Genomic DNA, 26,614 nt, shown 5'->3' with positions numbered 1-26,614 from the left:
CACACTTAGAGCTCATGTTCATCTGATGATCTGCTATGACCCTGTAGCCGGCCTGGCACCACACCACCACTTTGGGGTGGCAAGAATGGGGTGTCAGAACCTCACCACTCCCAAGTTCACATGCTTACTTCTCTGTGGGCAGTCTGATGCAGCCTAATAGCCTCCCTTCACATAATCACCCCTTGGTCAGGGTAGTGGGTCCTAACAGCCAGAGTCCATATAAGTCACTCCCAGCATCAGAGCAGTGCAGCCCAATGGCCAGAGTCCATACAATCCCCCTCACAAGCAGGGTAGTTCAGCCTAGCAGCCAGAGTCCAGGTAACTCACCACAAATACCCAGGAAGTGTGACCAGAGTCTAGACAATTCCCATGTCAGCAGTAGGGGGACCCAGGCCCACCTTCTCCACCAGGTCCTGACCCAGGGCCCTGGTAGTGGCAAGTTCCCCTCACCACCAGCTTGGCAGGGATCCACCCAAAACACACCACACTTCTGGGCAGCTTTTACACCTTTTTCCTCTAAAGTTCCCCTGGGTCACTTCCTAACTCAACCTCTGGGTCCTCTATTTCAGGGGGTCCTCTGGTCTGTTCCCCTTCTGTGACATACTCCATCTGGGTATCAGGGCACATCCCAGCTTGTCTGGCCTCCAGATCCTGGAGTACAGGCTGTCCCTCCTCAGGAGATAGCAGCATTCCTCCTTTCCCTCCAGCAGTTAGCCCAGACTGAGCAGCTCTGCAGGCTCTTGTACCTGTTCTCCAGCTGGCGCATGCCTAGCAGAGCCCCAGGGGCATGGCTTCCTCTGCTAGGAAGGAAGGGTTAACCCCTGCGCTACCAGTGAGGGGCCACTGTGCTCTGTCACAGACTCCAAAATCTTTTTTTAGAGATACTGCTTCCCAGGATAGAATCGCGCCTCCTGTAAATATGGCCTACATTCATTGTTCATATTATTGTTTGCTTTGTCCATTTTCTACATGATCCAGATCTCTCTGAATCAGTGACCTGTCCTCTCCACTATTTATTACTCTCCCAATTTTTCTCATCTGCAAGTTTCATCAGTGATTTTTTTTTCCAGGTCATTGACAAAAATGGTTAATAGCATGGGGTCAAGAATTGATCCCTGTGGGATACATTTCACGTGTGCCATGTTAATTTTATATTGTTCTAGTTTTGTAATCAAAATGTGTGGTATCAAGTCAAATGCCTTAAAGATACTTAAGTATATTATGTCAACACTACTACAATTTTGGTTGATAAAAGTAAATTAACCAAAAAAAATAAACAAGTTAGTTTGAGATCTATTGATTTGCATTAATTACCTAGCTTCCTTTAATTCTTCATTAATTGAGTCCCGTATCAGCTGCTCCATTATTTTGCCCAGGATCTATGTCAGGCTGACAGGACTATAATTACCTGGTCATCCCATTTACTATTTTTAAAAATTGGCACAACATAATTTTCTTCCAGTCTTCTGGAACTTTCCCAGTGCTTCAAGACTTATTGAAAATCAGCATTAATGATCCAGTGAGCTCTTCAGTGAGCTGTTTTAAGACTGTTAGATTCAAGTTATTGGGAATTGCTGATTTTAAAATATCTAATTTTAGTAGCATCTGTTTAACATCCCCCAGAGATACTAGTGGAACAGGAAGAGTATTATCACTATATGATGAGATGAAGGAAAACAGGACATCATCACCTTCCCTCCTCTTGGAAACTCTGCTCTGAGTGCCCCAGTGTGATTTTTAGAATAGATGGGAAGACAGGAAAATACGTATTATTCCTAAATTGTCATTAAACCTTAAACTCCCTAAGAATATTTTCATCCTTGGTTATATTTCAATGCACTAAACTTTTCTCTTTTCACTAACTAACCTTGTTACAGGATCTACAACCTATCCTGAAGGACAATCCCTCACTCTCACAGATCTTGGGAGACAGGCTTACAGACAGCTCCCCAACCTGAAGCAAATACTTACCAGCAACCACGCAACAAAAGCTCTAATCTAGGAACCAATCCTTGCAACAAAGCTTATGCTCAGAAAAATTTGTTAGTCTCTAAGGTGCCATAAGTACTCCTCGTTCTTTTTTCTTGGTAGCTGTATTTGCATCTGAGACAGTTGTAAATTTTAACCACTAGAGGTCATAGACTGTCTGCAATACATATGGTTAGGTTTGGAAAGATTCCATTTTTATTGGTAAATGTCGATTTCTCCAAACACACAACAAATAATGAAACAGTATTTCCACATATGATGATTGTAATTTACTAATAGGCAAAGAAGAAAAACATAGCTTGTGAACTTAGCAGAGTTTGATTTAAGGCTACAGACACTCACTGACTTACACAAGTGTTTCATTCTGGAATGCCTTGCGGAACTCGAATTTTGCATAAGTTGGGAATATATACCTGACCATTACGCAAATAAATAAATAAATAAATAAATAAATAAAAATCTAGTTTATGGTATGTATGGAACTTTTTCCGAAAGTGCGGATTTGCTTAAGTAGGGTTTGCGTAACCCTGAGAGTATCTGTATTTATTTTGTAAATTTTGACATGATATTGACAACTTGTATGTTAGGTTATAAAGCTTTTGCTTTTTAAATATAAATTTCTACTGTAATTAAATAATTATTGTCTGACCCCCCATAAATTCCTGCAACTGTGAAAATTTAAATGGATAAAACTAAAAAAGATTAAAAATAAAATTGATATTTGAAATAGAAATTATTAAAAATAATTTGAATTTTTCCAAGTCTAAACTTGACAGCTGAAAAATGCTTTCTACAGAATGGTGGAAAGATGGAACCTCACCCTGCCCTGCAGTCCCAGGCTCCCCATGCAGATTTAGGGGACCTCAGGTGATCATCTAGTCTAACCCCCTGCTCAAAGCAGGACCAATCCCCAGATTTTTACTCCAGGTCCCCAAATAGCCCCCTCAAGGATTGAGGTCACAACCTTGGATTTAGCAGGCCAATGCTCAAACCACTGAGCTATCCCTCCCCCTCTGTTCAGGTGCTGACCCATTATTTTGGGATGTCTCTTTTTTGGTTCTGCAGTGTGGGGGTACGGCAGTGTCGGTGAAACGAGATTTCCATTGCCGCACTCATCGTGCCTCCCTCCCTTTGGTAAGGCCGCCCACGGACGGTGCCCTGCAGCCCATGCACACACGGAGGGAGTGCGAGGGAAGTTTGAGGCCCACTGGGTACTATCCCTTTAAGAGTCCAGACGCCTCTCTTCCCCGGAGGGCTAGACAGTTTAACCTCGCCTACTGCCGAGGTCATGAATTCTATCTTCTAATTGGCTGCTTTGTAAGCCAGTCACAAGTAATTTCGTCCCATCCCCTCTTGCCCTTCCCATTCATGTCCGTTAGCTTCCCAGGCCGCTCGACAGCCGCTGGTTGGCTTTAGTGACACTCAACTGCCTCTGCGCATGCCGATTGGCAACACGAGCCGTCAATCATCTAGCCTAGGGGCGGGCCGGGCGGGCCGGTTTCCGTGGCTGAGGAGCCGGCCGCGGCGGCGAGGGAGGGTTGCCACCAGTTCGGGGAAGTTTATTCTCGGGGGGCGGCGGCGGCTCCGGCAGGGGACGAGGCGATGCTGAGGCCAGGATGGAGTCGTGACCAGGTGAGCGTAAGCTCCGGCCTCTGAGAGAATCGAGGCCCCCCCCCCCCCCCGCTGCAGGGTCCCTCCATGTAGTGGGGAGGGATCCGCCCCTCCTCGGAGACACTGGGGCCCGCTCCCCGCCTGTTAGCGCCGCGGATGGTTCTGCCCCGTCCCCCGAGGCCGGTCCCTGCTCGCTGTCTGCGGCGCCTTTCCCTCCGCACTCACTGCCTCAGGGAGACCCCCCCAGCGCAGGGAGACACCCCCGAGCTCCCCGGGGAGACCCCCCCCCATCCCCCAGCGCAGGGAGACACCCCCGAGCTCCCCGGGGAGACCCCCCTATCCCCCAGCGCACGGAGACACCCCCGAGCTCCCCAGGGAGACCCCCCCGTCCCCCAGCGCAGGGAGACCCCCCTATCCCCCAGCGCAGGGAGACACCCCCGAGCTCCCCGGGGAGACCCCCCCATCCCCCAGTGCAGGGAGACCCCCCCTATCCCCCAGCGCAGGGAGACACCCCCGAGCTCCCCGGGGAGACCCCCCCTATCCCCCAGCGCAGGGAGACACCCCCGAGCTCCCCGGGGAGACCCCCCCTATCTCCCAGCATAGGGAGACACCCCCGAGCTCCCCGGGGAGACCCCCCCATCCCCCAGCGCACGGAGACACCTCCAAGCTCCCCAGGGAGACCCCCCCATCCTCCAGCGCAGGGAGACCCCCCCATCCTCCAGCGCAGGGAGACCCCCCCGAGCTCCCCAGGGAGACCCCCCCGTCCCCCAGCGCAGGGAGACCCCCCCATCCCCCAGCGCAGGGAGACACCCCCGAGCTCCCCAGGGAGACCCCCCCCATCCCCCAGTGCACGGAGACACCCCCGAGCTCCCCGGGGAGACCCCCTTATCCCCCAGTGCACGGAGACACCCCCGAGCTCCCCGGGGAGACCCCCTTATCCCCCAGTGCAGGGAGACACCCCCGAGCTCCCCAGGGAGACCCCCCTATCCCCCAGCGCAGGGAGACACCCCCGAGCTCCCCGGGGAGACCCCCCCATCCCCCAGCGCAGGGAGACCCCCCCATCCCCCAGCGCAGGGAGACACCCCCGAGCTCCCCAGGGAGACCCCCCCCATCCCCCAGCGCACGGAGACACCCCCGAGCTCCCCGGGGAGACCCCCTTATCCCCCAGTGCAGGGAGACACCCCCGAGCTCCCCAGGGAGACCCCCCTATCCCCCAGCGCAGGGAGACCCCCCTATCCCCCAGCGCAGGGAGACCCCCCTATCCCCCAGCGCAGGGAGACCCCCCTATCCCCCAGCGCAGGGAGACACCCCCGAGCTCCCCGGGGAGACCCCCCCTATCCCCCAGCGCAGGGAGACCCCCCTATCCCCCAGCGCAGGGAGACACCCCCGAGCTCCCCGGGGAGACCCCCCCTATCCCCCAGCGCAGGGAGACCCCCCCGAGCTCCCCGGGGAGACCCCCCCTATCCCCCAGCGCAGGGAGACCCCCCCGAGCTCCCCGGGGAGACCCCCCCTATCCCCCAGCGCAGGGAGACCCCCCCGAGCTCCCCGGGGAGACCCCCCCTATCCCCCAGCGCAGGGAGACCCCCCCGAGCTCCCCGGGGAGACCCCCCCTATCCCCCAGCGCAGGGAGACCCCCCCGAGCTCCCCGGGGAGACCCCCCCTATCCCCCAGCGCAGGGAGACACCCCCGAGCTCCCCGGGGAGACCCCCCCTATCCCCCAGCGCAGGGAGACACCCCCGAGCTCCCCGGGGAGACCCCCCCTATCCCCCAGCGCAGGGAGACACCCCCGAGCTCCCCGGGGAGACCCCCCCTATCCCCCAGCGCAGGGAGACACCCCCGAGCGCCCCGGGGAGACCCCCCCTATCCCGCAGCGCAGGGAGACCCCCCTATCTCCCAGCATAGGGAGACACCCCCGAGCTCCCCGGGGAGACCACCATATCCCCCAGCATAGGGAGACACCCCCGATCTCCCCAGGGAGACCCCCATATCCCCCAGCGTAGGGAGACACCCCTGAGCTCCCCAGGGAGACCTCCCTATTCCCCAGCACAGGGAGACCCTCATACCCCCAGCGTAGGGAGACACCTCTGAGCTCCCTGGGGAGACCCCCATATTCTCCAGCGTAGGGTGACACCCCCGAGCTCCCCAGGGAGACATCCCATATCCCCCAGCATAGGGAGACACCCCCAAGCTCCCTGGGGAGACCCCCCTATCCCCCAGCGCAGGGAAACACCCCCGAGCTCCCTGGGGAGACGCCCCTATCCCCCAGCGCAGGGAGACTCCCATATCCCCCAGCGTAGGGAGACACCCCCGAGCTCCCTGGGGAGACCTCCATATCCCCCAGTGTAGGGAGACACCCCCGAGCTCCCTGGGGAGACCTCCATATCCCCCAGTGTAGGGAGACACCCCCGAGCTCCCTGGGGAGACATCCCATATCCCTCAGCGCAGGGAGAGGCCCCTTCATGAGCCCCCTAGTGAGATGCTTTGTTGCTGCCCCCCAGCTTGTTGAGACCCCTCGTTTTCCCCTCCTTAGTCACGGCCCCAGTGAGACCCCTCATTCCCTTATGAGCCCCCCCAGAGAGATGCCTCTTCTGACCCCCAGTAACATCTGATCTCTCACTACCTCATCCTCGTGAGCCCCCCTCCCCCCAAAGTTGAGACACCTCATTTCCTCCTCCTGCCTCTCCGCTCTAACAAAACACCTCATCATCCTATGAGTCTACCCGTCAAATATGTCACTCCGGATGAGCCCTCTTCCAGTGTGCTGCAGAATTCCCTCCCTGAGACACCTGAAGTACTGAATTCCCCCACTGCTCATAACCCCTCCTGTAATGACCTGCTGTATCTTTTCCTTTTTCTCCTATGTACTCCCACTTAATATTTAGCAGCTGTTTTTCTCATATTATTTAGAGTCTTGGGGGCTGTTTTTATATCATATAAAATATATATATATGGTGTGTGCATCAGAAAGTCTCCATGCTGTCTGCACCTGCGTTGGGTTAGTTTTCTCAGGGCCTAGGATTTTTGCTATGTGGGTAATGCATATTTAAAATAACTCGAACACCATGGTGGATCAGAAGCTACCTAGAAGACTCCAGTTCTTCACCTGGGTAACCCTAGAACCTTGCATGAGAAATACTTGTATGTCCTGATGTAGGCAGAGTGAACACATGTGAAAACTGATTTTTTTATTAGTGTATACTGGTGGTGCAACAAGTATTGCAAATCATGTTTGTGAGCAAAACCTATAGCAAAGACCTTTGTACATTACATCTGTGCATGTGTTCCCTACTGCACCATGCCAAGTTTTAGCTGATATGGTCACAGAATCATAGGCCAAACAGGACAGTCTCTATGTAAAAGAATAAATGGACACAAATCAGATGTAAGAATTATAACATTCAAAAACCAGTCAGAGAACACTTCAGGTCACTCAATTACAGACCCAAAAGTCGCAATATTACAAAAAAAACTTCAAAAACAGATTCCAACAAGAGAATGCAGGATTGGAATTATTTTACAAACTGGACACCATTAAATTGGGCTTGAATAAAGACTGGGAGTGGATGGGTCATTACACAAAGTAAAATTATTTCCCCATGTTTATTCTTCTCTCCCCCCCCCCCCGTTTCTCTCACATTCTTGTCCACTGCTGCAAATGGACCATTTTGGTTACCACTACAAAAAGTTTTTCTCTCTCCTGCTGGTAATAGCTCACCTTAACTGATCACTCTCATTAGTGTGTGTATGGTAACACTCATTGTTTCGTGGTGTGTGTGTGTGTTCCTACTGTATTTTCCACTGCTTGCATCCGATGAAGTGGCCTGTAGCCCATGAAAGCTTATGCTCAAATAAATGTTAGTCTCTAAGGTGCCACAGTACTGTTCTTTTTACAGAAAGAAATGGTATTCAGAAAGTGTGTGTGGGTGAATGTTGTCTGAAAGTATCATGATAACAGAGATATGGCAGCTTCTCCCCTTAAATATGAAGTAACAGGAGATCCTTGGATTCAAAGTTTGGTACTTTCTTTTGATTGTAAAGCAGGGGGATGCTTTGGCTCTTAGTGCATTTTGCTTGTGTTCATTCCATAAAAATCTGTATTTTGCACAGACCCTTGTATCCCTAAATCCTAACAGGAATGTTGCATCTTCCACCAGTTAAGAGTATCCTTGCTTTGCAAAGAAAATATGACTTCTTGATTTCTCTTACCATTGATCTCTGATCATATTGCAGATTATCCTCAATTGCAGGGATAATAGCTGTACAGGAAAACCGAAGCAGACTACAGTCAGTTATGGAGATTAGAGTTATGGGAGCTGTAAGCAACAAAAGGTGACTGGCCCCAATAAAAGTGAAGTCCTACATCCAGATAGAGGAAATAAGGAGCACAAATATTGATTGGGGGGTGGGAAATGTAACTCAGAAACTGTTCCCATTCATTAAAAAGAGTTTTTCCATCCCATCTCATTAATACTATACTAACATTGTTTTCATTACATAAGTCTCTAAATTTTACAGGGACGGTTTGAATTGGGTGGCTGGGAGAGAAGGTGTGCAACAGAGGGGCTCTATCCTAATAAGTAGTCTACACTATGAAAATATTTGAGAATTGTTTTATAGTAACACCTATACAAGAGACTATTCGATCAAGAGACTACCCCAGAATATTCACTGATACCCTGAATACAACTCTTCTACACCTATAATAGAAAATTACCTTCAATAAGTTAAGGATTTGTCAGTTCCTTGAGTGATTGATTCAGACAAGTTTCACTATATTAAACAAATACCTAAAATGTTTTCAGAAATACAGTGGAACCTGCTTAAAATTAAATTGTATCTAATAAATCTATAGTGATGCAAAACTGGTTGAAATTCTAGGGCCTGTGTTGTGCGAGATGTCAGAGTAGACAGTCCTAATAGTCCTGTCTGGCCTTAAAGTATGTGAATATAGGAAAACAAAATTTCCACATTGTTCAGTGTTTTGAAAAATTATATAAGTTGCAGTTTGAGTTGCAGTGACCCTTCACCAGGGCTGGCTTTAAGCATCAGCAAAGCCCTGTAACTTACGGGTGAGTATTCATTCTCTCCTGGCCAGGGCCACCAGAATGAGAGGCAGCGCATAGCCTGGATGTCCACTCTGCTGCCCCCTTTCTTTCTGGAGAGGAATTCAATGCTCCTTAAATTGAAATTCTGGGCTGAGAGAGAGAAGGGGAGAAATTGCTTCACTATAAGAAGGTTTCATTATACCTGTTTAAAATGTATCTCTACTTTACTTCAGTGAATCTGATGTGTATGAAGTGGTTTCATATAGGCTTTCTACCCAAATATACTCAAATACAAGGTATAACAACTTTGAGTCTTCTGCCTCTCATGCTGTCAAGCTGCTCCATTCCTAATAATTCACTATTATGTGTAAGATGCCTTATGAAACATACTGATTTACTTGGGCCACTTTGATTACATTGGCCTTATTAGCACTATAAAAGTAATTTTCCCTCCCTTGGTGTTCACCCCTTCTTGTCAACTATTGAGAATAGGCTGCTTCCACCTTAAGCAAATGGGCTCATTAGCACTGACTTCCCACTTGGTAAGGGAACTCCCATCTTTTCATGTTCTGGAATATATATTCTGCTTACTGTAATTTTCACTCCATGCATCTGATGAACTGGGTTTTAGCCCATGAAAGCTTGTGCCCAAATGCATGTTAGTTTCTAAGGAGCCACAAGGACTCCTCATTGTTTTTGGTGATTTTACTTGTAACTAGATCTAGTGTTTAGTAAGTCTCTTTAAAGGAAGCATACCATGTAATACATAGGATTCTTTTTTAGCAAAGTTGGGGTGATGGTCAGCTCTTTTCCTGGGACATTGAAGAAGAGGTAGTGTTACATGATAGGAAAATTAATCTGTTCATCAGTCTGGAACTACCAAATCCTTGCTCCAGGCAAGTGAAATGTAATTGTTTCATGCTGAACTCACTGCTGAGGTGCATTGATGAGTGTATCTGATCTGAAACTGTAAACTAAAACTGGCATATGAAATGAATGATTGTCTGCTCAGCCAGCCACTTTGGTTAATTTTCTTTTCTGGCTACCTTCAGCTAGTACCATTCTGCACTTCAGGAAGAGAACATGTGGTTAATTACATATGTACATTTCCTGTCCCCCTTCCCTCCTCCCCCATCCACTTTGGAGTGCAGCTCCTTTAGGGAAAATGAATGGGAGTGGGATGAGAACAGTTTTAATTTTCGGCCTCCTGTCTGAGGTGCTGGTCTGTTGATGCTCCTGAGATGTTTAAGTGCAGGTTGGATTAGTAGTGTGTCCTTGAAGGATATAAATGACATGCATTCTTTATATGGGAGCCTTCCTTCTGCCATGATGTCATGTTTTTGGCAGTGAGAAACAATGGCAGTAACAGTAGTTCATCCTCTTCAGCCCCATTATTGATTCATATCAATTTATGTTTTGAGACAAACTTATGTTTTTTTGATCACTTAGTTTGTCTTTGGAAATTTTATCTTAAATTTGGTTATCTTCTATTTTGTATCCTAGAGTCAGTTTTATATTTAAGAAATCAAAAGTAATTGATATAATCTGTATAATGCTCTTTTCTGTTGGGCTCTGTTCTGTGCTTCATACTAGCATTATACCACCTCTGTAGTTTCAGGCATGGTTAGATTAATTAGTTAATTTAATTTTTAAAAAATTTATACAAAAATTTAAGAATGGAATTAATTTATTAAAAATTAACATGCTCTTTAAAGCTTAGACACTGAATTATGAGTTGCTTATTGGGGGTTTCCTTTTGGTCTGTTTGTAAAGTACTGTTATGTGCTGCCTCTCAGGTGGAATTCTAGTCCTGTTTCATTTAGTTTTGTTCGGAGGCAAGCCTTCTCTTTCAGTTTGGTCCTCCTTTCGTAATAGGAAAGGCATGTAGATTCCTGTCCCATAGCATTCAAATAATTGTGGTACATGAAAACCCTTTTGTCAGGAGACCTCAGGTGCACAATTAATTAATCAGAGGGAGGAAACAAAACATACAAGCGGATTGTTTTGAACTGCATATAGAAGTCACATGCGTTTGGCTTCTCTTCTTGGGCAGGCAAAGAGCAGGATAAGGAATGTATCACTTTGTAACCTGGATGTGTAGCATGGATTTGGTAGCCCAAAGTCAGCTCTGTTGTCAAACCACACTTAAGTAAACCACCAATGTGGTGATTTTTTGAATTTTTGATACGGTGAATTTTTAGGTGTGTATTGAACATTGGACTGGGAGCCAGGTGCTCCAGATTTCTGGTCCTGGCTCTGTCACTAGCAACCTTTATGGAACTGGGAAAATTATTTAACCTCTAATTCTCAGTTTCCTTAAATGGAGAGTTCTTTCCCTCCTATTGTCTGTTAAAGATGAATGCTTTTAAAGTGCCTGAAAGATAAAAATCACTATGAGAGTAGTAATATTTTATTATTATGGACCGAGACCTAATACCAGTGTGGTTTTGGCCACCGAATAAACAGTTCACTCTTTTTCTTATTGACAAAAAGTATTCCTTTTCTGTCATGACTCTTGGTCTCCCGTATTTTCTTCCTCTGCTGTGCACAATCCAAAGGGGAGTCAATTTTCTGTCACATATTAGGAACAGTTCCTAATCTGTTACGAATAAATAAATTCCAGGGATGTAGTATTAGTGGAGAGATTTCCCACAGCAGGAGCCAGTGTGAGCGTGAGTATAACAAACTATTTGTCTTGTGCCCTATTAGTGCATTGACCCAAAGATAGTCTGTGTATATTATGTATGTTAGAATATGACCGAGAATAGTAGCCGTATAAGAGGATGAAGACTCTAATTCTGGTAGTCTGCCAGAATTAAGGTTGGTTTAGTTGCACCATTTGCTGACTTGCTTGGGACTGTTAGCCTTAATTTTCCTAACCCACTTTATATAAATGCAAACCAGGAGGGTTTGTTTTCTTTAGAAATGTTGGGATAAAATCTCATTCCTACACAGATGTGTAACAGATTGTAATCTCTTCAGTGGCACCGTTTTTAAAATCTTGCAATCTCCAGCAGCTCCATTTTCCAGTTTAGTTTATAAAAGCAGCAAGTAAGGATTAGATTTGCATCTGAGAGCAATGGGAAAGAATTTATCAAGTGGCTAAGCTTACTGCAGGTACATGGAACCCTGGGCTATGCCCCCAGAAGTCTGTTCCACATACATCAGTGCCTGTGTGAGCACAGCAGCTTGAGTGTTGTTTTGAGGTGTCTGCTCTCACTTGAGGTGGACTAATTCAAGAGGAGTAACTTGAGTTTAGATAACTCAAGTAAACTCTGCAGTGAAAACATACCTAAATTGGGGTTCCTGCATTTTTGTGGCTGGAAGTAGAGGAGGAGGAGTATGTACTGAGTCCTTGTACTCTACCTTTTCAGGGGAGAAATAGAGAAACTGTTTTATGACTGGAAAAGCAGCAAAGAGTCCTGTGGCACCTTATAGACTAACAGATGTTTTGGAGCATGAGCTTTCGTAGGTGAATACCCACTTCGTCAGATGTTTTATGACTGTCCATCTGGTACTGATCACCAGTACAATTCACTTAAAGGCTTTTTAAAAAATATAGGTTCAGTCTGAAAGGCAGTTTGGCTGCAGGAACAATTGGGTACAGAACCTCAGTTGCCACATTCAGATCAGAGACTTGTACCAGTTGGTAAATTTCCATGCTGTTCAGCCACTCCCAAGTTCCAAGTCACCAGCGAAGGCAAATAACCCATTGCAATCACTGGAATAGCAGCAGTTTTGGCCTGAACATGTAAACAGTGATGTATAAACATTTCCATTGGATGGAGAAGTTTATTAGCAAGATGAGACTTCTGCATTTCTTAGCGATGATGACACTACTTTTTTCTTCAGGAAAACTTAGGTGGTAGAATTTTGCCTGCAGTGATTTCTTATAGTTAAAGGCAAAAAGGAGTAGAAAAGTACTTACTTTTTGATCATGTCCTGGTAGAGACAGGCAATAAAGCAATGTAATTTAAAATATTTTCCATCAATAACACTGCTCTACAGCCAAAATGCTTCTGAAATAAGTGTAGTCCAACTTTACTAATTCTGGGTCACTGAGAACAAAAATGATGCTTAAAATTGTTGATTGGCTCTAGTTTTCCAGATATGCTATTGGGTCAGTATATACGACCCTTAACTTGGGAATGGCGGAGGATAAGTGAGTTATAAAGGGAAGGGATCTCAATTTAAACCAGAAATGACTAAAATACATCTTTGACTGGATCTATGAATAAATCTATGACTGGGTTTGGACAGTACTTGCTTTTTAGGCAAAACAATGAATGATGCAATCTGAAGCTGATATTGCGTCATACATGATATGAATTGCATCATGTTATTCCTAGAAGTCATGGATGATGCAATCATAACGAAGCTTACGAGCCAACAGATCATACCAGCAATTGTTACATCTGCATGGTGCCTCCAGTTGGGAAAGGTGTGTCCAAGTTGTTTTGAGTCTTCAGGAATAAATTTTTTAGCCTTGCCTAGCCTAGGAAAATTAGGATTTGTTCGTCAGTGTAGCCTCACCAGTGCTAGCGATGGTGGAGGTGCAGTGTGGATGTGAGACAAGCATGTACATCCCCCACCTCCTTTGTCGGGTAGTAAGTATAATCCCATGAATTCGGCAAAATCTTTTCTGAAAAGATGTTTTGACTTCTGAGTGTCCATTTTCATAAGCAGGCATTTTATGTTGAATTTTAAATGGTCAGAACTAGGTCTAAAAGTTAATAACTCACTGAGCTGAATTTAGTAAGGAGTGGGGGCCATCTTGGTTGATTTGGCTGGAGACTGGCAAGGCTGGACAGTGCTGCAGCATACTGAGTTCATGTGAAGAAGGATAGAAATATGTTTTTCACAATGACAGTTCAAATTCTGTCGGAAGATCTTAAAATGGCAAGATCTTCAAGTTTAATATTTGCATCAGTTTAGATTAGTGTGGTAATAGTTTAACCATCTTGCAGTGTGCTGCCTCCAGAACAATGGTTGCCCAGGTAGAAGTGGAATTCTTTCTAACAAATTTATATTTTTGCAGTTGCCTTGGATGTGTCTTTCCTTTCTCAGGTTTTAGGAAGTGGAGTGTGTGTTTTGTTTTTTGTGGTTTTTTTTTAAAGTTTGTGCCTGTTTCGTAACTGTCCAAGCACCTAAGTGTGGGTCACGTGTTTCTTCAGTCCTCTTGACCCTATCCTCCCTTCTGATGCTCATAATATTTTCTGTTGCACATCCCCAACGTTTTTCAGCCTTGCTTTGTTACTTCATAATGTCTCCAGGACTGTCAGGGCTGAAGCCTATACAGTGGGAAGCAGAGGCTGTTTTTTCCCAGAGATGATGTGATAATCTGCCACTGACTGCACTGATTTATTTCCTCCACCTCTTTAGAGAGGTTCTGATGATGGTTTTTGTAGCCCTTAATATAAACAGAAATGTATTTTGGAGTAGAAAGCAGAATAAAGTTTTGTATCTGAGGCTATGTCTGCACTACTGCGTACAAGCGACCTATGGTACGCAACTCTAGCAACGTGAATAATGTAACTGGAGTTGACTTACTTTAGCTCAAGTTACCATGGGGTCTATGTGAGAAACTCTCCCGTTGACTTACCTTACCCTTTTCGTTGGGAGGTAGAGTACAAGGGTCGACTGGAGAGCAATCTTCTGTCGATTTGGTGGGTCTTCAATAGACGTGCTAAATTGACTGCTGGTGGATCAATCTCAGAGCGTCGATCCTGGCTGTAGTATAGATGTAGCCTGAGTCCTTCGTATGGCTACTCATCATTTTATCAGAAGTTATCTGTATGGAGGATAGATGTAAGTGAGGAGAGCCCACAGTTAGTGGTTGGAAACCTGTGTCCATCCTTGCTGTCTTCTCATTAAGATAGCAGGCTTTAAGGAGGATCTGAAATAATGACTAACTTTAGTTTCTGGTCCACCTTAGTTAGTGCTTCTGGCGTATGTTCATATTCAGGCTATGGCACCAAGCAAAAATAGGGGTTTTTAATGCTACATGTTTAACTCAACATTTCACGTAAGGTTTCAAGAAAAAGTCTGCAGAAATCTAAGATTCCTGCTGCAACCTTGACAAAGCCATGGGATGTATGCTGCCTTTTCTTGTCCGCTCTTCTGTTTGGATGGGTAACATAAGAAATAAACTAGTCATAATGTTCTCCCAGATTCCTCATTTTGTGTTTAGGGCTGGGCTGGTTGGGAGAGGGGCAGTTTATGTACTGAATATTGTTGGCACTCGAGGTCTCAAGACAGTGTGTTCCTTTTGGAACTGAAAGATCAACAACACTGAACTAGAAGGCCTACCTTGGCAGTGCTAAGGGTGCAGCTGCCAAAATGGTAGCTGGTATTTACCTGTTGCAGTCCTACTTTTGTCATTGTGTGTACCAAAATACTTAAAGCTAGTGACAAAAAACTCTCTGGGAGGAACTCTGTCTCATGCTGAAACAGAATGTGGGCTGTTTTGTGTATGAAGAGCCTTGAATTTGTTTTTTTCCCCCCTTTTCAGTGATCAGAAGGAGCTGCTGGCATGGAACCAAACTCTGTGTGTTTGTGGGAACTGTAAGCAAGGTATGTATAAATGTATTTCCCCTTTGGAGAGGGCAGTCTCATACCTTTGTTTTCAAACCTGTTTGCTCTTTTGTACTGTATCTTTAAATTTACCGTTGCCTTGTTGGCACTATCTGTGATGGTCACTGTCATTGCCATACTCCACTGAAGATGGAATTTTGGAAACCCCTATAGAGAACTGACAGCTTCCCAGAAGAGAGAAAAACACAGGACACATCTATACTAGTACCATTGCAAGTGTAAACAGATGTTGACATGCTGTTGTAGTTATATCCAACACTGAGTGCATCCATGTAGCAGCATTTTCTAGTCATAAGAAAGTCAGAGCTGGCTTGTATCTTGCTGAAGAGCCCAGTTTGTATTATTTTGTAGAAACAACCTTGTTTCTACTCATACTGCCTCAGCTGCTGGTCTCAGTACAGAGAAGTGTGTTAAATACAGTATGTTCATATGGGATGTTTTCCTGTACTGAGACTGTTCTATATAAGTTCTTATACCATGCTTGTATCTGAACGCTTTTATGGTAGGTAGGCTGGCTCACTCAGGTATACGCAAACAGGCGATTCTGTCTACAGAGAAGAATTATTGCCATATTAGAACTCAATTGTGGCCTGGCAATTGTGATGTAAACCTGCCCAAAAGAAGGGATGATACAGGGTAGACCTCAGGATCAGGAGCCATGTGTTAAACAATCGTTTTTGGCCATAGGCTAAACGTAGTCACCTGTATCTGTTACAGCCTGGTTACTAACTTGGTAAAAATTTACTGTAATGGAGTCCAAAGAGACAGAAAAGCATTAGTTCAATTCTAGTAGCACTGACAAAAAGGCTGTAAAGCCAGGCTTAAGGTTTGTTTTAGATTTCTCCAATGTACTGGTTCTGTTCAATATTACTTCTTTATTTTGGAGGGGGGAAAAGAGCCGGCCTATTTGACCATAATGGAGGCTGAATCCTTTACCACAGTACTGGTAAAGCATGGGCAACACCAGTGCAAGCTTTTCCCACATTATTTATTACCCATTTATTCTCCACCAGTGTGCCTTAGGTCTCAAGTGATAGGGCCACATTTAGGGATGAAAAGAATAAATTTCTCTACCTATTCTGTCCTTAATACCTTTGGCTAACAAACCAATCATCTTGGGTGGAATGTTAATATGTTCTAAAGCAGTGGTGGGCAGCCCGTGGGACGCATGTGGCCCATCCGGGTAACCAGCTGGCAGGCTGCGAGACAGCTTGTTTACATTGTCTGTCCGCAGGCACGTCCGCCCGCAGCTCCCAGTGGCCGTGGTTTGCCATTCCTGGCCAATGGAAGCTGCAGGAAGTGGTGGCCTGCACGTCCCTGCGGGCCGCTCTGCTTCCTGCAGCTCCTGTTGGCCGGAAACAGCAGAGCGGCCCGCAGGGACGTGCAGGCCGCCGCTTCCTGCAGCTTCCATTGTCCAGGAATGGCAAACCACGGCCACTGGGAGCTGCGGGCGGACGTGCCTGCGGACAGACAATGTAAACAAGCTGTCTCGCAGCCTGCCAGCGGATTACCCTAACGGGCCGCAGGTTGCCCACCACTGTTTTAAAGTATACCAGGATCATTGCTGCAGATGAAACTGCCTAGATCTTTGCAACAGCTGGAAATCCATAGGTTGATGTAGGCAGGTGTCACAATGAAAAAAAGGGAGTAAAAGATCTTGGATAATTTGGAATTCTCTGCTGGCCTTGACATTGAAATGGATGTCATGTTAGTATTCAGAGAGCTGAAAACCACATTGAAGAAGCTGGGATTCCAAATTGGGGACCATTGAGGGGGAAGGTAGGGAAGTTGAATTCAGATTGGTGTAACTCTTGGGGTTCAGAGCATGTGAGATACTCATGACTGGAGAGGGTGAATGGGCCTAGAAAACTTCTGGCAGTCTCTGCTCATGACCACACAGATGGGTTAGTCTGATAAGATGGGGGGAGGGGGAGAGAAACACTTCAGGGAATATACCTCTTCAGTACCTGTAAACTAGTTTTCCTCCAAACCCTCTGTTTTCTGCAATAAAGGTCTTGTATTAATAACTCTAATGGCTTTTGAACTACTGGATCAACTTCACTAGTCTATGTGAATAAAATAAAACCAACCCTTTGCTCTGCTCTTGGATGGTAGTGGTTGCTCTAGAGTGCCAGAGGAAATTACTTTATACTGTGTGTGAAACCTTTAAAGGAATATTGCACAAAGTGGACAGTAAATTGTACACAAACAATATTTGGGGAGAGTATAAATGGGGTTAGATGCTCATTTGGTGACTTTTACCAGTTCAAGGCTTAATAGGTTGCAGCTCTTGAAATTGAAAGGAATTCTTCCCCTCACACCCACTGCAGGGCTTTAGTACAGACTTTGATGGGAAAAGGGGGTTATTTTCATGTTTTTGAGCAGGATTAATTTAGTAAATACCACATCATGAGTTTCCTAAAACTGTGACGAGTGACACTTCTGATACCCCAGTCCTTTGTATTTTTTGTTTTTATGCACACCCAGACTTCTGTTGCCATATTCAAAAAGTTGGAAAACCACAGAACGCCTGTTATAAGCATTGGATTATGAAATGTATTTGAAAATATGTAGGATTCTGGTCTGTATTTCTGAACCTGCTATTCATGTATTCAAGAAATGAAGGTAATTTGATAATGATTTTTATGAGCTTTTGTTTAAACCTTTATCACTGCTGGACTGAGTAAAATGAATTAATTTTTTTTTTAGGAAAATTTCTGTAGAGCATTAGAAATATGGTTCTAGATGAGTGGATTTTTTAAGGCTAATGGGGGAATTGCCTTTATCTACATGGATTTATCAGCCATTGTACAGATGATGCTGTTTTTGATGTAATTACACAGACATGCTCATTCTTGCTGCTCCTTCTAAGCCCTAACAAACAGCTGTTCAGACCCTTTAGTCTGATAAAATTTCTTGCTATTTCCTTGCTGGCCCCAACATGTTTTGTTTTGGATCTTATATTGGCAGATTTGCTCAAGGCAACAGTGAAACGATTTCAGGTGATCTTCAAAGATGGCCTGTCCCCTACTCGTTAAGGTAATTGGGGCAGGATACAGTCGTGCCACCACACCCATCTGTCCCTTTAACTTTTCTGTTTTCTGTCTGCATGTGTTGCAAGAATGTTCTTTTTTTATTTTTAAATGAAGGCCTGGAGGATGGTGACTCAAGGAATCGGGGATGGCATAAACACAACCTTTCACCTTGGAGTCACTGGTTCTAATCCAGCCTTGGTTGATAGTAACTGAAAATGGTTCATTTGCTTTTGTGAAATGAGTTGATCACAGTTCAGTTCCCAGAGGACCAGTGTCTGAATTTTATATTTACATATAATAATAAAAAAATTGTGCTAATTAATGGATCATGTCATGGGCATTCTCAGCAGGAGCAGCTGAACTCATTTACCTTAAGGTGATTTCCCCCAGGTTAGAACTGATGTACACTGTCAAGATGCGGAGTTTGTGAGGAGCTTGCACTACTGCTTCCTGTGCTATAGTATAGACAGCTGTGGTGTCAGTCTTCAGGCCAAACAGCCAGGATCTAAATTTACTGGAAAAATAGTCCTGCCTCCATGTGTTTCCTACTTGCAACCTAAGTGGGAGTATACTGAATACCTTTCTTAATATATCCCTTGTGGAGGTAACTTCTTTGATATCCAAAGATAAAAGGAAAGACTGAGAATTGCTTCATTCCTGGAGAACCTCTTATAGGGCAAGCCATGGATTGACATGGGTGTTGACTTGGTATGGCTAGTATGAAGTGAAGTGGAAGGAGGCGTATTGAAAGAAGTGAGTGAGCTAGCAAATTAACATTATCCAATCCCTCTATGATAGTCTTGTATCTGATTTGTTTAAGGTTGTGGTCTCCAACCTTTTTACATCCAAGATCACTTTTTGAATTTAAGAGCAACCCAGGATCTACCCCACCCCTTCCCCAAAGGCCTGCCCCACTCACTCCATCCCCGCCCTTCTCAGTCACTTGCTCTCCCGCACACTCACTCACTTTCACCTAGCTGGAGTTGGGGTTTGGGAGGGGGTGCAGGCTCCTCATATTGCCCTTCTCTGTAAGCACTGCACCCACAACTCCTATTGGCCAATGGGAGCTGCGGGGGCAGTGCTTGAGGGCAGGAGCAGCGCATGGAGGGTTACCCTTGTCCCCTCTGCCGCAGGGTGCACTGGCCACTTCTGGGAGCGGTGTGGGGCCGGAGCAGGCAGGGAGCCTGTCTTGGTGGCAATCCTGCTGCGCCGCTGGAGATCGCGATCGACTGGGAGGTCCTTTAGGATCGACCAGTTGATTGCAATCGAACAGTTAGTGACCACTGGTTTAAGGGATGCTGTCTCTGAGTTTGAAATTCAGAATTTGTTGTCCGCCACAAAAAGTCCCGTCAGGATTTTCTTGGAGACAATTTGTATATTTAATTATTTAATGATCTGAAGGAGAAAGCAGTGTTTTGGGGCTAACAAATCTTGGAAACCAGAATTTGGTTTCACTCAAATGAATATGCATATATCTGTCTTCAAGCAGCTTCAGAGCAAGGGAGGGTATTTTTTCCAAGAAGCAGTCAGGAACTGGGACAGTTAGCTCTGAAAGATACCACAGTATGTCTTTAGAAAAACTCTCCACTAAAGGCATTTGTGTATAGTACACATTGGGGAGGCAAGTGGGAACAAAAATGTTGCTTCCCACCCAACTTAACCAAAGAGGATTTCCTTACTTCTCTGTCTCTCTCATTTTTGGAGTTGAGGAACTGATTGTGTTAAATTCCTATAATATACTCTTGCTCTGTGTTTTTGTGTAAACATCATGTTCTTCTGTGGCTGGGATTCCAGTGGTGTCTGAACAAGCCTGTGCTTCCTTATAGAGTGCACACATAATCTTTGCAGGGCCGGCTTTAGGCCTATTCGCCCAATTCCCTGGAGTTGGGCCCTGTGCTGGCGCCTTTTTAATTTTTACTCACCCACTGGTGCTCCGGGTCTTCGGCGGCATTTAGGCAGCAAGCCCTTGAGTGCCGCCGAAGACCGGGAGCAAGTGAAGGACCCGCTGCCAGAGAGCTGCCGAAGACCCAGAGCGCTGCTGAGTGAGTACGAATCGGGCCCCGCACTTGCTGAAGCCGGCCCTGGATCTTTGTTTTATAACTGCTTCCTGGCGTTTTACTTTGTAACTATGATTATCCGAAGTCCTGAACAATCTGGCACAAGACTGTGTAGTTAGAGAAATCTAAGTGATCAGATATTCAATGGCAGTTGCTTATGGAATTTGTATAATCTTTCCAAAACCTTCTAGACTCTGTGGCTCAGTCCACCCCTCCCTTTGCCGCAGCAGCCTTCAGCTTCACCAGTTTCTTTGCTCCTTTGTGGCTTTGACAGCCATTAGCCAGTTAATTACCAATGTAAGTACAATTTTTTTAATGGGGAAGGGGACACGGACATTTCAGAACTCAGTAGCGCAGCAGCTGAGTAACCATAGACCAGTAAATTTACTATGATTAGACACTGATATTTGTGGATAATAAGCAGAACACACACGAGATTGTATTTAGCAGCATCTCAATTTAACATATTGCTGATGCTGCCATCTGCTTCAGATTTCCCTTCTCCTGGATTATTCTGCTGAGTTGTGATGACCTGGAGGCACTGATGCCTCTGGGCACAACATGACTCTGTCTCTTCCTTCTCTGTTCATTCATCTCAAAGCCTGATCCACTGAAAGCCACTCTGATCCAAGATTACCTCTTCTTCTGGCTGGCTGATCACAGCTGGCACAATCATTTAACAAAAGGGTGTTCTTAAGTTGTTGTTTTTTTTTCTTTTAGAAAGTGACTTCTTCTTCCTAAAATAGCCTAGCTGAGCATGCATGTTGTTGCTGTTAGCTGCTCCAGGTTGCTTAGCAATTCTTAAATTGGTTGAAATTGCTATTACTCTGGCAACACTGCAAATGCAAACAGATTTCAAGGAGAGAAGAATGGGAAATGCTGTTCATAGCAGTGTTGTCACTTGACTGGGAAAACGTGGTTTTTTCCTCTTTCTTTCTCTTTTCCCCTCCCCTCATTTTTAAATCTGTTTTGTCCTGGAGGGTTTCTGTTAGTATTTACTTGCATTTCATATTGAGGAAGCTATTGCTGTTTTTTTTATTTAATTTAAAATATTCAGTGTTAAGGGCTGAATTCCTTCCCTACTATGTGAAACTCTCACTGAAGCCCGTGGGAGGTACATGCATTGAGCATCTACAGCACTGGGACTCTAATGAATGTGTGTGTATATTTTACTAGAGAGACTGTAGGAACACTTGATCTCTCTCCCACTTCCCTGGTAAGTAGTTGACTTCTCTCTGGCAGTATGTTAGTCTCCAGCAAATTTATCAAAAAATATTATTGATATCTATGTAACGATCCTAAATCTTGAAATTTGTTTGTGCAGCCTATAGTAGAGGCTAAGTCTCTCTTGAATTTAGAGTGGTCTGATGCATTCAAAACCCAGGAGAAAATGGGGCATAATTAATGCCTGGGGGAAGAGGAGTGTCTTATTTCTCAGGTTTTAGAGTAGCAGCCGTCTTAGGGCTTGGCTACACTCAAAACTTCAAAGAGGTGCTGCGGGAGCGCTCCCGCGGCAGCGCTTTGAAGTGCGAGTGTGTCGTGGCGCCAACGCTGGGAGAGAGCTCTCCCAGCGCTGCAGGTACTCCACCTCCTTGTGGGGATTAGCTTACAGCGCTGAGGCACTGTTTACACTGGCACTTTGCAGCGCTGTAACTTGCTGTGCTCCGGTGTTTTTTTCACACCCCTGAGCGAGAAAGTTGCAGCGCTGTAAAGCCCCAGTGTAGCCAAGGCCTCTGTCTGTATCTGCAAAAAGAACAAGAGTACTTGTGGCACCTTAGAGACTAACACATTTATTTAAGCATAAGATTTCATGGACTAAAACCCACTTCATCAGATGCATGCAGTGGAAAATACAGTAGGAAGATGTATATACACACAGAAAACATGAAACAATGGGTGTTACCATACACATTATAATGAGAGTGATCAGTTAAGGTGAGCTATTACTAGCAGGAGAGAGAAACTTTTTTGACTACTGGAAATGGGCTATTGTGATTATCACTACAAACATTTTTTTTCTCTCCTGCTGGTAATAGCTCACCTTAACTGATCACTCCCGTTATAGTGTGTATGGTAACTCCCATTTTTTCATTTTCTCTGTGTATAGATATATCTTCCTCATGATACAGTATATTTGTTTGTGCAAAATACTCATTTTTTAAAAAAGTGTGACAGCACAACAAACAGTTTAAATATTTAATTATCTTCTAAATAATAATGTGTGTAACTTACAGCTCCCTGTAAAATGTCATTCTTGTGCATGTGGCATGATGGATTGCAATATTGGAAGCCTACTGAAAAGATCAAGCTTCTGACTACAGAAGTCAAGATTCAGCATCTTTCGCATACAGCATTTGAAGCACCATACCAAATTCTGTCAAACAAAACTAAATTTTAACAAAACACCACACCTGCTTCTTCCCTAGGTGATGGTTGAATCTCAGCAGTCTTTGCATCCTAGTATTCACAAAATATCTGAGACTTGTAGGGACAGAATGACTGTTTGGGGCACTCATGATGCATTGAGCCAGGGTTGCTGCATTTGTGTCAGACTGCTATTTTTCCTTTGCAGTTACCATTTGTAAAGTGGTCCACAATGTGGAACAGAACCCCTCCAAAAGGGAGACACCCTATATAAGAATTAAATACAATGCAGACAAATTTAGAGTAACACATTTGCCCTCATTGCTCATATCCGTTTGAAAGTAACACTTCTGTTTCTGTTAGAGGAAATGTACTTAGGAAGGCGTAGGCATATTCTGACTAAAGTGTGATGTAAAACCAAATACTTCATATTGCAGCAGACTTGTTTCATTTCACTAGAGTCTTGTCAGAGCAAGTACTGATTTCCTTTGACTTCTTTGTAGTTTTTTCTTCTTCCACCTCCTTCCCCTTGCTTGTCTTGATTAGACCATGAGCTGGGATCCTAGGGATGAATATATGACAACATATCTGAAATAACTCAGTATGCAGCGTGCCACCAGTTCTCAATATTTGTTAGTGCATGTGCTGTATTTGCAGTGTTGTAGCCATGTTGGTCCAAAGATAGGAGAGACACAAGGTGGACAAGTTACTGAGCATTCTTCGGAGAAAAAGTTACTATCACTTAGCTCTTCGGTGTTAGTTTTCAAAGTGCTCTGCAAACATTAAGCATCTCTGAGATGGGGAAAGAAAGGGAAATGGAAGCAAAGTAATTGAAGCCTTGCCTACAAAAGGGGAATGGGAAAACAGTTTGAACCAATTTCAAACTGATTCAGGTTAACAGTTTATGTGCTGGCCATTTGGCTCAATATACATGCCAAGAGTGGAGGAAGGCTGTGGAAATCTTCAACTAAAAAAGTTACTGTTCAGTCAAGAAAAAAAAAGTTCTGCACCAGATTTAGGCTTTTACTCTTATTTGGAGGGTTTTCTGGACTAGATAAAATCATCAGGAAATCCTTACCTTTTCTTCATAGCTAGCTCACAACTCTTTAAAATGGAAGTTTAGCATCTGAAAAGCCTTCAGATTGAAGCACAGCCATCCCTATCAACTGAATGTGAATGGTCCAGCGTAATTGCAATTACCATGTAAATATCGATGTTGGTAACCATTTTACTGATGATTCTCATATGGAAGCCATCCAGTCATCCAGTGTGCTCTAGTCTGTGGAGCTGGATATACTACTGCTTGGGTCTTGGATGCTCTAGTCATTTGAAAGGGAGTTGCATGAAAGTACAGCTGTGAGTTTTAAATATTCACATTCAATCTGATTCTGTTAATTATTTGGATAATTGAGGCTCTTAATCTTGTTGTTTACATTGCTATTGCTCAGAGATTAAAGAGCAACTACTCGGTGTAGTTGACAACACTTGAAGATTTTCTCCGTAGTAAACTTTTCACTGTTTTACATGGATTTTTTGCATAATGGGGGAAGATGGCAACTTTTTAGGTGTGAAAATGTGTGTGTAAAAGAAGGCAGGTGAACACATGCATGTAGTCCCTGAAATTACTTTACTCATTTTAAGAAACTGACTAGATTTCAAGTTGATAATTAACCTTTTAAGACAATATATTGCTATAAAACAAGGAGATCCCTTAAAAAATTAGCAGGGAAGCTGAGTAAATGTGACTAACTGGGAGATTAGAAAAGGTAAGCAGAATCCAACTTGTGAAGTATGGGAATTTGAATTACCAGTAGGTTGAGGATGCTGACCTTGTAGATCGGTAGAGAGCAAGAGGAGAGTGACCATGCTCAATAGCATGGCTAGCAAGCAGACTCAGCATTGATTGTGAGTTTTTAATCCAGTGGGTATACTGGGTTTAAGTGACTAGTGTTGGGTTTGAATTGAACTCAGTTGAAAATGAATTCTAACAAGTATCTAGAAATAACATTGGTTTTAAATGTAGAGATACCATCTTCAGCAAGGGAGGTGGGATAGTTCACTGTATAATAAGTACCAAACTTGTGTTCTCTGTCCCTTCAGCAGGTTACCATCACGAAAGCCAAAGTGGATTTCTCCGGTGTGGTGTGCCTGCCCCCTTCCGCCATTGCTGGAAATGGGCTGGACGGAGGAGGGGCTGGCGAAAATGATGAGGAACCGGTGTTGGTGTCGCTTTCTGCGGCGCCAAGTCCCCAGAGCGAAGCTGTTGCCAATGAGCTGCAGGAGCTCTCCCTGCAGCCCGAGTTGACCCTGAATCTTCACCGTGGCCGAAACCCCAATCTCCCTCCACTAAGTGAGAGGAAGAATGGTAAGTGGCACAGTTCTGTGATGTCCTTGTTCCTGGTAACCAAGCTTCAGCAGATACAGCAAGTTGACATGGCACATGCTTTGAATACAGTGCCACTTACATTTATAATACATAATTAATATGAACAGTTTGTAATCCAGCGCAAGTATAGCTGTGGGAAACTGATGCAGAGCAGAAGAAGATTGACTTCTGAGGAGAAGGGTTGGTGACTCGTGTTGGCTTTTGAAGTCTCAGAGGACTAACAATGAATGCTTGTGGGTTATTGGCCTGTGTAATTGGCAGAATAACCATCATATGCTGTGTGGTGATTAAGAGTTGTGCAAAACCAAAAGATAAAAGCAAAGGAAGTGTCATCTCATCTTCAGGCTATCCTCTTGGAGCTGGTGACTCTTCTATGAGTCGTGTTTGCCTATGTTCAGTCAGTTAGAAATCTTTCTTGCCATGACTGGCTAAAATGGCCAGTTAGGTTTATTAAAGTTGCGAAGGATCCTGAATTCAGAAAGAGCAGGTGAGCTAAGCCTGATTTTATGTGAGGACAGACATCACCTACAGCATGATCCTGCAAGGTACAGTTGATGCCAGTGAGGGTTGAGCATTTGGCACCTCATGTTTATAATTGCAACCCAACAAATCTCAAATTGGGAAACTTGAAATGGCTGTGGAGGCCATTGCTCGGTATTTGGGGAAAATGACTAATAATTAACTGTGACGGCTTAATTTGGGGCAGGGAGACTTTTTCATCAGGATGGATAAAAAAATTGATTTAAGAAAAAATTGGATTTTTTGGTTTAAATTAAATACAGGGTTTATTTAAAAACATATTTAAGATTACATAGGTTTTCAACCTTATATTTAAATATCTAAGGTGCTTATCTATTAAAATTTAATTTAAATACAAAAAATAATACGATTTGCTTCAAAGTTTTAAAGAACTTACTGGCTAAGCACATGGAGCCAGTTTGTTGAATTGCTAAATCAACTTTTGAGAGCAGTAGTCTTTTTTGCCAGTGCCAAGAGAGTATTTTCGTTATTTCAGTTTATTGGACTAGTTCAATTCAATGACTGGTTCATCCAAAGTTACGAAACTGATTGGACGTTGAACAGTAGGAAGGCTTGTTTTCTTCTTCCAATCTATAAATTAAAAATCTAAATGTGAAGATGAGATCACTAGTTTTAAAATCTTCAAGGATCTTAAACCAGAAACAGTTTACAATTCTCTAACTATAAATACTTCCTTTGTTGAATAAATCACTTTGTTTTAATACAAAATGTTTTAATAAACTTTTTGATAAACATTTTTATGTATCTATCACATTTAAAGTTGTTTTATTTAATACAAATATTTAGATGATGTTTTTATGCATTTTTAAATTGAATTCTAACTTAGTGTGAGTAGAATTTGGCCCAAATCACAAGTTATAAATTAATCATCAAGTAAGAGAGAAAATGTGCATCACTCACCATTTTCTAAGGTAATAAAAATGTAAAATTTAAGAATCTGAATAAATGTAAATTAAGCTATGTAATATCTTAAATAAATTTGTATAGATACAC

At 44.2% G+C, this 26,614-nt stretch overlaps 1 protein-coding gene across 3 annotated transcripts in view; it reads left to right on the top strand.

Moving 5' to 3' along the window:
* Positions 1-3,483: 3,483 nt before the first annotated feature.
* Positions 3,484-26,614, top strand: part of MRTFA (myocardin related transcription factor A) — a 169,070-nt gene continuing 145,939 nt past the window's right edge. For 2 of the 3 annotated variants that reach the window (XM_030546868.1, XM_030546859.1), the window contains exons 1-4: positions 3,484-3,621; positions 15,157-15,218; positions 18,210-18,278; positions 24,796-25,060. In XM_030546868.1, coding sequence (XP_030402728.1) covers positions 18,255-18,278; positions 24,796-25,060 — 289 coding nt within the window. In that variant the 5' untranslated portion in view covers positions 3,484-3,621; positions 15,157-15,218; positions 18,210-18,254. The remainder of the gene's footprint in view (positions 3,622-15,156; positions 15,219-18,209; positions 18,279-24,795; positions 25,061-26,614) is intronic. The other variant, XM_030546863.1, reaches the window with a different exon arrangement.

The sequence above is a fragment of the Gopherus evgoodei genome, chromosome 1 (genome assembly GCF_007399415.2).
Source record: "Gopherus evgoodei ecotype Sinaloan lineage chromosome 1, rGopEvg1_v1.p, whole genome shotgun sequence".
In the NCBI taxonomy this organism is placed as follows: Eukaryota; Metazoa; Chordata; order Testudines; family Testudinidae; genus Gopherus; species Gopherus evgoodei.
This window is presented reverse-complemented; position numbering and strand designations above follow the sequence as displayed.